This window comes from Rhipicephalus sanguineus, chromosome 4 (genome assembly GCF_013339695.2).
Source record: "Rhipicephalus sanguineus isolate Rsan-2018 chromosome 4, BIME_Rsan_1.4, whole genome shotgun sequence".
In the NCBI taxonomy this organism is placed as follows: Eukaryota; Metazoa; Arthropoda; class Arachnida; order Ixodida; family Ixodidae; genus Rhipicephalus; species Rhipicephalus sanguineus.
In genome coordinates, this window is record NC_051179.1 from 89,938,607 (window position 1) to 89,951,824 (window position 13,218).

Sequence of the window (13,218 nt, forward strand, 5' to 3'; positions counted from 1 at the left end):
TTTTTTTCTCTCTACACAATTATTAGAGCAATTGCAGGCCGTGTAACCACAGTCGTCACTGAAATGTCCCCGGATACCTCCCTTATTCTGGCAATTGGGTGACGAAACTTTTCGGACAAATTGCGCTAAGTCACGCAAAGTTTGGCACAGCGAAGCACGGGCCCTTCGCCGCTCGTACTCCCAGTGGACCGACGCGTCTAGCTTCGAGATGCGCGGTTTCCTCCTCGGGAGACTGCAGCAAGGTTATGCACTGTAGAGCGGAGCTTCGTTGCGGCCTTACCGCGACAAACGTAGAAAGAAGAGAACCACACAGGACAGGCGCTAACCTGTGCGGTTCTCTTCTTCTCTTCTGCCTACGTTTGTTGTGCTACGACCACGATGAAACCTCACCAACTAGCCCAATTTGCAGTTCTCTTAAGAGCGGAGGTTGCGTGCGATGCCTCCGTCGGTGGACGTGGATTAGCTACTGCGCATGCGCGGCTTGGCCAGGTGGGTCGTTATTTGGTGGCTAGACGACGCGATGCTTGCTTCCTCCTTATTTCTCTCTTTTTTGCTCTCTCTCTACTTTCTCCCTCTTTCATTGACCTTCTCTCTGTCTTTTTTTTTCTTTCTGCATTTCTTTTTCTGTATTTCTCTCTTTCTCGTTCTTTCAGTGCTACGCTTTACTCTCTCCCCTACTCCTTTCCCTCCTCCTCGCCATCACATCTCTCCTCCTCAGGCTCACTTCCATTCTCCATCCCCTTGCTACACTATACTATACAAGGCTATGCTATGCTGTGCTAGCGTGCCTGGATAGCCGAATGGTTAGGACGCTCGCTTTTGAATCGAGGGTAAGCGGATTCGAATCCCGCCTGGTGAAGAATTTCTTTTTCATCAATAATTTTTCTCTTTCTCTTTCTTTATATCTTTCTTCCCGTCTCTCTGTTTGTTTCTCTCTTTCTGTACTCATTATCAGGGTTATTACAGACCACGCTGTAGCGGTGATAGCTGGTATTGCCCGAATTCTCTGGCACATACCCGTTCATGATGAAGATAGCTTTCGCGCACGGTCACACATTTCACATTCTTTACGCTGAGCTAGAACAGCTTCGCTGTTAAAACTTGTCTACTTGAGTTTTGTTTCCGTCTGTGTAGTGGCTCAGCATGAAACTAGACTTGATTAACCTGTTCCGCATTTGCATTTGTCACTTTGTCTCTGTCTATCTCAAACTGGCTGTGTATACCAAAAACATTGCACGGAATTTCACGGAAAAGCTTGTGGTGATGGTAGTCCAAACATGTATTAAACATTAAATGGTTGCAGAGAGGTGATTGAGTTGGGGCCGTATTGGCCTCCTCCCTTCACAGTACTAGGTGAAGCCCCTATTCCAGGACTTCATTGGCAACCAACGCCACCCGCGTCCGTTGAACCAGGGCCTTTTGGGCCTTGAGGTCCTGACAGCCGACCAGTGCTGCCTCCCAGTCCTCTTATTTGGGTTTGGGGGAAAAGATGGGTTTAATTGGCACGCCCAGACTATGTGAAAGGTGTGAGCCCCCTCGCCACAGAACTGGTACGCGCCATCCAAGGATGAATTGAAATGCTTTAGCACCGCCGGGTACAGTACAGTGTTGGTGAAAAGTTTTAAAAGGAGGCACTCGTCAGCGCAATCCAGTCCCTTACGAGGGTCCGGACAGCGCCGGTGCTCCTCCTAGTAGCAATCGGTGATGTCTTTGAATGAACGGGCCAAATTGTCTGTTTGGGAGTTGGCTTCCAAAGACAAGGATAGCCGGCCTGATCGGTCTGCTCATTTCCCTCTAGCCCTTGGTGACCGGGGGCACAAACCAGATTACGCGGAGTTGGATCGAGGTATCGGCAACGCTACAAGAGCAGAAATTCTTGCAAATACTATTTACGAGGTATATCTGCAACAGAGATTGTAACGGCGATCGCTCTATGTATCTGCTAGTTTCCATAAAGTTGAGTTTGTTGTCGTCTTCGTATGGATGACTGCGTTCTTTCTTCATTTTTGGTCGTGCTCGTATTAATGGTATGCGGTGATATACCAAACGAATATTTATGGTATGCAGTACGATTTTCGATTGCATCCAATCACAGTAATGCCTGTCAGGGCATAATGTGTTGACTCAGAATTCTGTCTAGCGCCATTCAAGTGGTAATTTCGCATCTAGACAACTTCGCGCACTGACCTAAATACCAGAGAGGAACAAGATTGAAGCGCTTATAAAATTCAGCCTTGCAATCTTCACTTTACATTTTATGAGAACTTATTCGCGTTGTTCGCCTAAGTTACCTCAGATGGTTGTGATTTCCGACAGTTGTCAAAATAGTGACTTTACACTATACTGTTGGACACCAATTATTAAGGCGCAAGTTTTATATGCCTCACCAGGAGTAAAAGGTGGCGTGCTCCCGAAACGGTACAAAAGAAAGCACAAACCAAAAAATACCGATGTTGTCTTTTCGAGCTGTGCTCTCATTTTGTCATTTTGCTAAAAAAATGTTTAAAAGCTAAAAGATCTCCACAAGAGCGATAAAGATACTGAAATGCATCGACACTCCTCGCCTCTACGCCTGCATTGTCTGGGTTCCGGTTCACGAGGGCCTCGAGGGAAATGACGCGGCACACGCCGCGGCCCGCAAATGCATCAACTGGGCTTCTCCACATGAAATTCGAGGCACCTCCCACACAAGAACACCAGCAGAAGAAACCGAATCAGTACCCTTAACCTACCACGGAATTGTTGCAACACTATCGGCTTGAACGGAGACTGTACCCTCCCACCCCATCCCAAACTTTCAAGAGACGAAGGCACGGACTACGGACGACTTCAAAGCAACACATTTACACACGGCTTTCCATTGCATCACCTAAAACTAACGTCATACGACTACATCTGCCCACACTGTAATGTGGCAGACACCCTGGCACACCTTCTGCTGCAATGCAAAGGCAGTAACCCAGCCATACGAGCAGCAGCAACAGATCCAGACCCAAACCTCCTTAGTGAAGTGTGGGAGGCTGCAATCTCCAAGCAGGACCAGGTCGACCAGCGCCAACTCGCCGCGCGGGCCCGGCAGGCGGTCCAGGCCAGAGGGTTCCTGGAATAAGGGACCCTCCCACATTCACTTACTGGCCACCTAGTAAACGTTCTTCTCTCTCTCTCTCTCTCTCTCTCTCTCTGCATTCCTGTGAAGTCTGACCAAGGCGCGCCAGCTGCGCGTTTACTATGTTTCTACGGCGTTCAAGTGAAAAAAAAATGCTGTCTTTAAGAGAATATCTGCGCTTCCACGCCGATAATTTTTTTCTGTGCTTGTCTTAGATGACTGCATTCGTAATCCCTTCCTCATACGTCCTTAGTGGGAATGCACAGCAGCGGCACTTAGCACCAACTCAACCAACTCTATCGCACGTTTGCCTATAGACTATGAAGTAGTGCGAAACGCTAGCCTAAAAGCTGGCTAGTAAAATGCGCGTACAGTAAATGTAGTCGGAGTAAACATAGTTTATGCTTAAAATATTTAATTGAGGATGGAAAGCGCACAGTTATTTTGTTGCCAACCGCTGCCTGAGTTTGCTACAAAGCATATCCAATGACCTCCACACGAGTAGAAAAATGATCCAGTTTCCATGCTGCTGAAACTCAAAAAGATATAAAAGATTTCGGAAATAAATGAGTAAGGCGACTGCGTGCAAGCTCGGCGTTGGCAAGCTGGCTTGTGCAAACGCGATGCCGCTTAATTACCTTGTTATTTCGTTCCTCCTGTGTCGATGCGTACCTTTTTATTCCTTTTTTTTTTCTGAGTACATAGAATGCACTCGTCGGGCATTGGACTAGTGTTGCGCTCATTAGTCATCGAGATGATCTTCCCGCACGTGGCGTGGCCTTCAAATGACAGAAAATATATGAAATGTCCATTTTTAACAACAAAAAATAGGTTTAGTATCCTTGGAAAAACTGTCTCGACTACCGATAATTTCTCATTTCGTTCGTGTACGCTCACAAGCAAAAGAAGCTGCAAAAAATTTGGAGTCCGCCCTCTATCGGGAATAGGGGGCAAAAAGAAGGTTGACGTGTGCGCGCCTGACCTACCACTTCTCTTTCTCTTTCTATCGATCGCATTGCGCAAAGCTTCCTCCTAATGGTTTCCTTTCTCCATGCTGAGAATTTGACCTTCATCCACGTGATTGGCAGCGACACACGTCAGTTGCTGCAGGCAACAGTGAGGGTCATGCCTTCATGTCTAGGCAACAATAAAATATGGGAACGTGAAATGGCAAGTTACTTTGATAAAATATCAGATTGCCATATCAGAAACGGCTGATCGTTGACGAGCCCACGATCGAGAGATCGCATCAAATATTGGAAAACAGCGCGCACAAATACACGTGCGACCGACGCACCTTCGAGGGACGCAGTTCTGTACACCCGCCGGCCCTTCGTTTTTCGACTACGACGTCTCCATCGCAGCCGTGACTGAAACATGTGTAACTCATAACAAGGTTCGCTTGATAAACTCGCCCCTGTTTTTTTTATTAGCAAGCTGCTGCTTGAAAATTTAGCTGCCATACTACGCGAATGCAGAGCGACCACATTAGACAGTCATGATTAGACTAGGTATACCTTAAATAGCAACAGCAGCACACTAGCGGCCGGCCTATGGTTTTCTTCTACCAAGCAGCATTGATATTTTGCGCAGCGTCAGGCAAGACCATTCATGCACTGAGTGGTCACGTCAGACGCCGCACTTTTAAATATTCTGATGATCATTTCTGCCTTGGAAACGACCTCATAAATCAATCAATTATTGGTGTCCTTATTGGTTAAGGACGTTTAAATGTAAAACAACCTCCTTAACTCCTAAACAGGAAATTTAATATTTTCCATTTCCGCATCTTACTAACCTTGTTCTAGTGCCTCGCTTAATATAATGTCACGTCTAGGGCCCTGTGGAAATTACACGTTAATATAACATCGTCGCAAACGCGAGACAAGAGCGTTACAATTTACAAACAATTTCAACAAAATATCCTTGCTTCACTTAATTGCATGTAAGCTATTTTTTAAGCTTTCGAGAATATGTAACTATTTTTGTTGGGTACCGCAATGTTTTATAAAAATGTGCGGTGTTCTGAAAAATCTTTAATGACCCCCCACGGTAGGCATTAAAGACTGCTGACCCGTAGGTTGCGTGTTTCGAATCCCGGCCGCGGCGGCCGCATTTCGATGGAGGCGAAATGCTCGATGCCCGTGTACTTAGATTTATGTGCACGTTAAAGAACCCCAGGTGGTCGAAGTTTCCGGAGCCCTCCAACACGGCGTCCCTAATATTCGTATAGTGGTTTTGGAACGTATACCCCCAACAATTATTATCAAAAATCTATAACGAACTTCGAACTTCAAACACCGAGGAACTTGCTAATTTTGCGTGATTGCTGAACTTGCACTATATGATTAGCATACTTAAGCGTCACGCGCCCAAATGTGAAATTCGCTTCCTCCATGCTGCTCCTTGTTCGAGTGTACTCAGTGGGAATGCAAAATGCAGTGCAAAATAAAGCAGCTCAATTCACTTTCGGCAACTGCGGCAGTCATTCAAATATTACAAGAATTATGGTGAACTAAAGAAGATGAATTTGTGGAGTGGCCTGTTTTGTGTTAGACACGATCGTATGGACCTAACTGATTATGAAGCCATGAAAATCATAGTGGGCGATATTTTCAGCGACAATGTAGCTTCGCCTTGGCGTAAGGAACCGGCATCTAAAAAGGAGATGCTCCTTTACGAGTGCATGTCCTACAGATGTCCCTTAGTCTCAATTCCTGTGGTGTACCCTTATGTCAAGGCTATTGTGTAGACTTGTCTAATTAAGTCTTGCGAAATTCTCTCTTCTTGTTATTAGGCCGTAACAAAACGTCAACGATAACTTTGTTTCTGCCCGTAAACTATGTAAAGACTAGTGCAACACACTACCCGCCGTGGTAGCTCAGCAGGTAAGGTGCCGCGCTGCTCCATTGACGGACGTGGGTTCGATTTCTGCCGACGGTGGCCGCATATTGATGGGCGCGAAATGAGAGAAACTCCGTGCACTTAAACATACCTGTAGGTTAAAGAACCCCGGGGATCAAATGCAATCCGGAGAAACCACATCGTGGTTTCTGCACGTATAACCGCCGAAGATCGTATTGCTGCTTTAAAAAATTACGCAACTTGCTTAAAGCCAATAAAATTAATTTGAAAGTAAAACAAGGCGAGGCAGAAGCTAAAGCAAGCTCGCGGGATCGAATCCCGGCCGCGGCGGCGGCAGTTCGATGGCGGCGAAAACGTTGGAGGCCGGTGTACTTAGATTTAGGGCACGTTAAAGAAGCCCAGGTGGTCGAAATTTCCGGAGTCCTCCGCTACGGCGTCCCTCTTAATCATATCGTGGTTTTGGGACGTTAAACTCCAGATATTATTATTATTATTAGTTAAAGCAAGCAACAGTGCAAAATTGTAAACTGCTGTACGCAGAGGAGTACTGCGCATAAGCGATAACCCCGATTTAGAGAATACCATTCGTTATCAAAAGCCATCTGATGTTCCCGACGCTTTTCGCGACTCATTCCGCATCGACTAACCCCAGCCGACAGCATCTATCGGCTACACAGGCTCGCGTTACCCGCCTTTCATTCTCGGTATATGGCTTCGCCCAATTATGTTTACGCCGTTATCGACAGCTTTAGGGATACAAGCGCTGCTTCGATGAATTTAAACTGCAAACATAGAATTGATAGCGTATTCAAGCTGTGAGGTATTCTGTAGCGTCGTCAGTATGAGACATAAGAAACAAATTTTCTTGTTTTAAGTGCCAAAAGCCCCTTATGATGATGAGGTGTGCCATAGTCTAAGATTAGTCGACATGTTGCACTGATTCTGCTGAAACTGGCATAGCTATTGAGATTTTATTTAAATTTAACCCTTTCTTCTGCTTTGATGTATTCTCGTCCTTTAATTACGCCCTCTTTCAACACCGGGGTTTTAAATTGCATGTGATTGTAGGGAAACACGTATATAGCCATTTATCTTCCGTGCAGTACCTTCACAATCAAGCAATGAAGATAACAACCCTCAACAGTTTAATTTGTAGTGCACTTTGTTTGCTATTTTGGTATGGCGCTCGAACTGTGATAAAATTGAAGCAAATATTGTCGGCCCTCTTATAAATGTGTTTTGTGTGAGAAGCAGAAACTTTAACCGACAAATCAGTTTTCTTATGTATAAAGGCATCGCTTAGCAAAATTATATAATATTTTCATACCTAAACCGAGGGCCAATTGTAGCAAAAGTTTCCATCAGAATCATTTCAGAATTATTTGCGTGCTGACACAAAAAAGTGTTTCTAATTATTTAAAAACACCTTGCGTATAAAGTTCATGAAATCTAAAATATTTCATATTATTCGAAGTAACTGTTTCAAAATTTTCACAATGTATAACTACGCTTCTCACAAGGATGCTTTTCTCAGGTGGCCAGTCTAATATGAAGTCTAGCTTTCAGTCTCATTGGTTTAAGACCCCCTTCTGCTTTTATGCATGTTGTGTGGAATGAATGACACGCATTTCGGTATGTTACGGTACCTACGAGCTGCATGCTAACTCGAGTTCAGTGCTTCACTACATCACCACACTTGAAACAGCCGCTGTTCCGGTGACTGTGCTTTTCTGCGCCTAAATAAGCCTTCGCGAGATATATAAGTTCTTTCTGTGAAACCATTGCCGTTATGTTACTTGTATCACCAAACTCGCGAATAACAGCGCACATCAAAAGGAACCTTAGTAAAGAAGACGTATTCTTTATAAGTCCTCTTTGTGAACTGTCACTGCTAACTTCTAATGGCTTCCAGACACTGTCAGGCAGTGTCGCAGATGAAGTATATATGCCTTACTGATGACCTAGTCGCACTTCTCGCCATCGTGAACAAAGCAAAGAACTTCCAATAATAAACTCTTCATGCGAGTATCGACCAATGGTGACTTTGAGAGGACTTGGTGCTTGATGATGCCCTAGAGGACATACACAGCGTTGGCAGCTTTGATATATTGACGTAGCTGCTGGAAAGCGGCCCCCTCGGGCCCGCCATGGGTTTTCAACGGGCAAGCATATATGTCTTCTTGGAAAATGACACTCTCCTCGGTCCGCATATTTTCACAGCTTTTCCAGACCCTGTGCTGTTCCTGGTTATCTTTGTCTCTACGACCTTCAACGTATTTTCTTTTTTTTTTGTCATTAGAAATATCTCCACTCTGGTGATATTAATGGTCATACTTGTCCTTCATGACAGTGTGATAGTCCACGCTGCGCAGTAATTTGGCCTTTAAAGAGAGTCGCTGGGCTCAATTCGACTACAGTCTGTGGGACGCGAGCAAGAAGTTAAGCACTAAGCGGCGACTTATCGGTAACAATGGCGTCACCCGTGCGGGCACTGGTCGTCTTGCTGTTCATGGGCGTCGCACATACATCCTATGCGCAACAATGCCTTAAGCCACAAGGTAACATTTCTCATTACATTGTCCCAAAGTGCTCATCTTTAATATTCTTCAATTGTTTCAATGTTAGTGAACCCCTTCAACGAGTTACCAAAAGCATGTGCACGTGGCTATTTAGGTTGGGCAACACACTTTATTATCGAGCTGCGTTGACATATGTGAACTCCAGGATGAGTAGAATATAGCTCACGGGATAATGCTAAGCGATAAAGAACTATTGCAATAACTGAAAGCAAATTGCATTATACAAAATATTTCTAGTGTCTTGCATAAGTCGATGTATACACGCGAATATTGTGAAAAAGTTCGCAGAAGCAATCTAGATATTTTGAAAAAGCCCGCTTCTTCCACATCATGAAGTGCCGGAACAGGTTACTCAATCTCTGCAGAAAACTTTTCACGAAAGTTAGATATCAGGGACTACCAAAACGATCAAGCAAGCACAACGTATACTTAAATTCAGGGCCGGTACTTTTTCTCTACTACCAGAAATTTGGGCTCATCATACACACTGAGCAGAAAACCAGCAGAAGTTTTTGTCTTGAACAGTTAAAATAGTATGTGGACGCCTCAGTCCTCGACACTGTTTTGCGTATCGCCGCACTCCCCGCTGGTTATCCCATTTGACACTGCTTCTCAAATAATGGCGCTGGCGCTCCTCAAATTTGCTTCTATTATCCCTACGTATTGTACTCATTAATATTGGAGTTGACCGACTAAAAGCCGGACAGACTATACTTGAACCTTTTCTAAATATGGCGAATGTAACGGACAATTTGGATTGCATGTCCTTCCCACATGTATACTCTGCATTTTCAGTTAAAACGTCTTCAACTCTTCCTGAGGCTTGTAGGTGATGGGGATTTGTATGGCAGATTGTGATGACGACAAATCGTTCGATGTGGGAAGACATTTCAGTGAGGAGTGTGTACCTTTGGCAGAGCTTTATTTACCTTCTTTTTGTTTGGCCGCGGCCATATTCAACACTCGTTGTCGTTTTAAAGGGCCCCTCACCAGGCCACATAGCAAATTTTAGTTAGACGTTGGAAGTTGTTGTGGGCCGAATGAAGAGCAGTATGCCGCAACAATTTTTCAAATCGGTTCATTACGAGCTGAGAAAAACAATAATTTGTAGCGGCGCGAAACCATGATGCGAGGAGGCGAGTTTCAAACCCTTGCCACTCGCCCCGTATAGCCTTCGCAAGCCAAATCCCTTCCCTGCCCTCTTCACTTGACACATACGCATGAACACGTCATGCGCATTCATGGTCACGTGAGCATGACGTGCCCGAGCCAGCCCGAGCACGCGAGCGGCGTTGCACGGTCGCTACCTTTTTTTTTTTTTTATGTAGCGGCCATGGGCGTTTTGTCGGCGTTCTCTGTGGTGTACTGCCTGTTTCTGCGGGACGGGCATGCAAGTTGAGACATTTGTACGGGCACGAGAGTGGCGGTATCTTGAGCCAGTGCTGCATTAACGTTTACTCGGACGCGGTAGAGTAAACGAGCATAATGAGTGCTCGAACGCGCCAGAACATTACTTTCGTTTCCAGGGCTGGCGTCTGCTCGATGCGCGAACCGCGGGGACACGAACGCATGGGAAAGGGAGGCACATTAGCCCCGCATCTCGCTGCGATTCACGAAAAAAAAAAATGAAAAAGACGCACACATTCCCTTTGTGTGTCTCATTATTTCTCTCAAGTTTTATTAATCTATTCAAGCAAAAAATTACACAAACTACACATGTCGTGTCAAATAATTATCGCAGCGTCACGTGCTACTGTTGGCGACGTCACAGCACTACCATCTACGTAGGGCCATTTTTTCATGTACGTCATCCCCTCATTCTCTAAAGCACGCGCTCGCGAGAGGAAGGGCAAGCAGCGTTCACCTTGAAATTTGACCCATTTCCGCGGCGCGTAGCGTTGCAAATTTTGGCAGACGTGATCGTGAACGCCCAGTGTATGCATTGCGCTCGTTAGCTCAAAATTGTCAAACCTGGTGAGGGGCCCTTTAAGTGCACGCTGCCTGCTCACGTCACGATTGACTTGTGGCACCTTTTTCCCGCACACAGTGATAGGAGCCGGTCGGGTTCTGAAAATGCTTGCACATCCCGATAGATTCGCATTGCGGCATCACTATCTCCTGTATTCACAAAATTATTAGGTGACTGGAGTATGTGAGCGGACTCCCTATGTATGTAAGGCACTGCGCGTCAACACAACCTCTGAGTTGTCGTGAATCCAGTCACTTTGGCAACTGTTCCAAATTCCTATACTCTATAACATGGGAATGCAATGCTGCGAGGATGTATCCTTTACCAAATTTGCTGAAAGCCATATTACCAGTCCAAGGAGTGCAAGGTAAGTGTCTTGTAACACACGTGCATTTAGTTTACGAAGCATGTCCGACTTCTCTGCCACTGCACTTTTCCAGCCTACGTGTGCTTTTCTTATTCTGTAGGCTTTCTACAGGCCCATACTTTCCTACTTACCCATGAGAACGTCACATAGGCTGGGCAAAGGAACAACGGATGTCTCTTACCAGCAATTTCCTCACATGAGCGTCTTATAGGGGTTTAGCAGATGCAGTCATTAACTTGATAATTTCCAGGAGAAGACGTGATGAAGAAGGCTGGCCAGATTGCAGCGGAACTGATGAAGCAATGCGTGCATCTCTTGGACAAGCACCCGATGCCTCTCAGTATGATCGCGGATGTGAGTACTGCCATGCTATAATCAAGATTGTTCACTTTAAAAGCATTCCCCTGGGCGACGCTGCGCATCGGCATCTAGTAAGTGAAGTCCTCTAGAACAAAAGCCTAATGAAACTCGGTTTAACTCCCAAAGCTTCAGTGGCGGCCCGTGTGTTCGCTTCTCCTTCTGTTCCAGTGAGTAGCGTGCTTATATATGTACTAGACTATCGTCACGTCTTAACAAGAGTAAACAGTCCGAATAGTCAAAGAAGGAAGCCGCTAGTGCAAGATTTCCTTTAAGTGGGCAAACTAGTGCTTCCGCGGTCGCATCGTCACAGATGCAAGTTATTCAATAAATGGCGTTTTACGTTGTAAAGCTGCTCGCGCCATGAAAGGGACTTCGTGTGTGGTGCTGTGCTTTGATTTTGGTCATCCGGAGTTCCACAAAAGATCTATGTAAATTATTTGTTTTCAATCATTCTTTCATGGAAACGCACCAGCCCCCAGCAGCCTTTTCAGCACCAGGTGCCCAATTCCCACCTGCTCACGCTCCTATCAACATCCCCACATGCGTTCAATTCGAATAGCTTCCTAGCGATTCCTGTTTGACTAGCTAATGTGACAGTTGACTCTCACTTTATTACTTTACTGCGTTTTTCTAGGCTATGAAAACCCTTTGCGTTGACTACGCTGGATGCCATGACAAGCATGCAGCTTCGGCTAATGTGAGTGCAGGTGCCATATGAAAGGCTCCACATAGTGCTCTGTTCTTGCATTGAATGGATGTGAACGATTTACTACACATGTTCATAATTAAACTAGCCTAACACGAAAAACTACAGTCATGAAAAAGGAATCTTCACAAAGTCATTTATTTATTAATTTCCCTACGTTCTGCAGATATTACAAAGTACGCCAGGATTCTCTGCCACATTTTTGTATTTTAGACTTCACAAACGGCCAAATAAGGCATGTTTCGCCACGATGTTAAGGACAAAACTTTTGTTTATTTGCATTAATTAATTGATATTATTTTCATGTTTTATTTTCGTTTTTTCTTGCTTTGTGTAGAAGCCGGATGAGTACAGAAAGCTGCTTATTACTTGCGGTCATCCACACCTCGTAAATTTCTTCGTAAGTACGATGCCAAAACAAACTATTCGCTTCCCAATATAAAAAAAATGTTCTAAAAAGCTCCCTTTGTAGAATTTTTTGATGCTGAGGAATGCTCGTTTCTATGTAAAACGTCTTTTGCTTTCCCGCAGAAAAATCAACCGGAATTCAAACATGATCCAGAAGCTGTAGCGACGGAGATTGGGGTAAGTCGCAAATTTTATATGCAAAGACATTTCATGATTTAGCACCGAAAGAGCAGTAGTATTTCCAACTGTTTGCGCCGAAAAAACACTCACACCATCCGCTACTGTTCTCCTAATAAAACGATGCTAGTGGCACTCTTACTGATGGATTTAACAGTTCTTTACTAGACCTTTCTTTGACTAGATTTCCTACATATGCCACTGGCCTAGTTGAATAACTATGGTAATAAAATTGTCGTTGTTGTTAACAATTACCTTGGTAATATTCTCACAGACTTGCATCATGGACCATATTCCATTGACCAAGGAGATGGGCATTGCGACGGCCTACTGGATCCTCAAGATCATGGGCGCCCACGAGTGAACAACTTTAGTCGTTTGTTATATGCAGGCGGCATGTATACTTGCAAATAAAGCTCCTCGTGGAAGCGAGATCTCAATTAACCGACCGAAATAAAAACTCTACTAACACAATTAATTTTCTTGGTATAAATGCTGTCTTGGAGGGCAGGCCTAAAGGACAACAAAACGTACACAACGACAACAAAAGATTTGTAATAAACCTAGTAACCTATTCACTTGTCTGTCACCATTGTCCAAACTGCAGTTGTCAGTTTTTAGGGGCGAAGCACTTAGGGTCTCGGCGTGTCAGCATGCATCGTGCATCGTCCTCTGGTGTCG

General features: G+C 44.8%; 1 protein-coding gene across 1 annotated transcript; it reads left to right on the plus strand.

Annotated features, from left to right (window-relative positions):
* The first annotated feature begins 8,319 nt into the window (after positions 1-8,319).
* LOC119388862 (uncharacterized) lies at positions 8,320-12,938 on the plus strand. The gene is made up of 6 exons (XM_037656240.2): positions 8,320-8,529; positions 11,137-11,240; positions 11,881-11,943; positions 12,290-12,352; positions 12,484-12,537; positions 12,812-12,938. Exons 1-6 carry the CDS (start codon positions 8,442-8,444, stop codon positions 12,899-12,901), a joined length of 462 nt encoding a protein of 153 aa, XP_037512168.1. The 5' UTR covers positions 8,320-8,441; the 3' UTR covers positions 12,902-12,938.
* Positions 12,939-13,218: the final 280 nt, after the last annotated feature.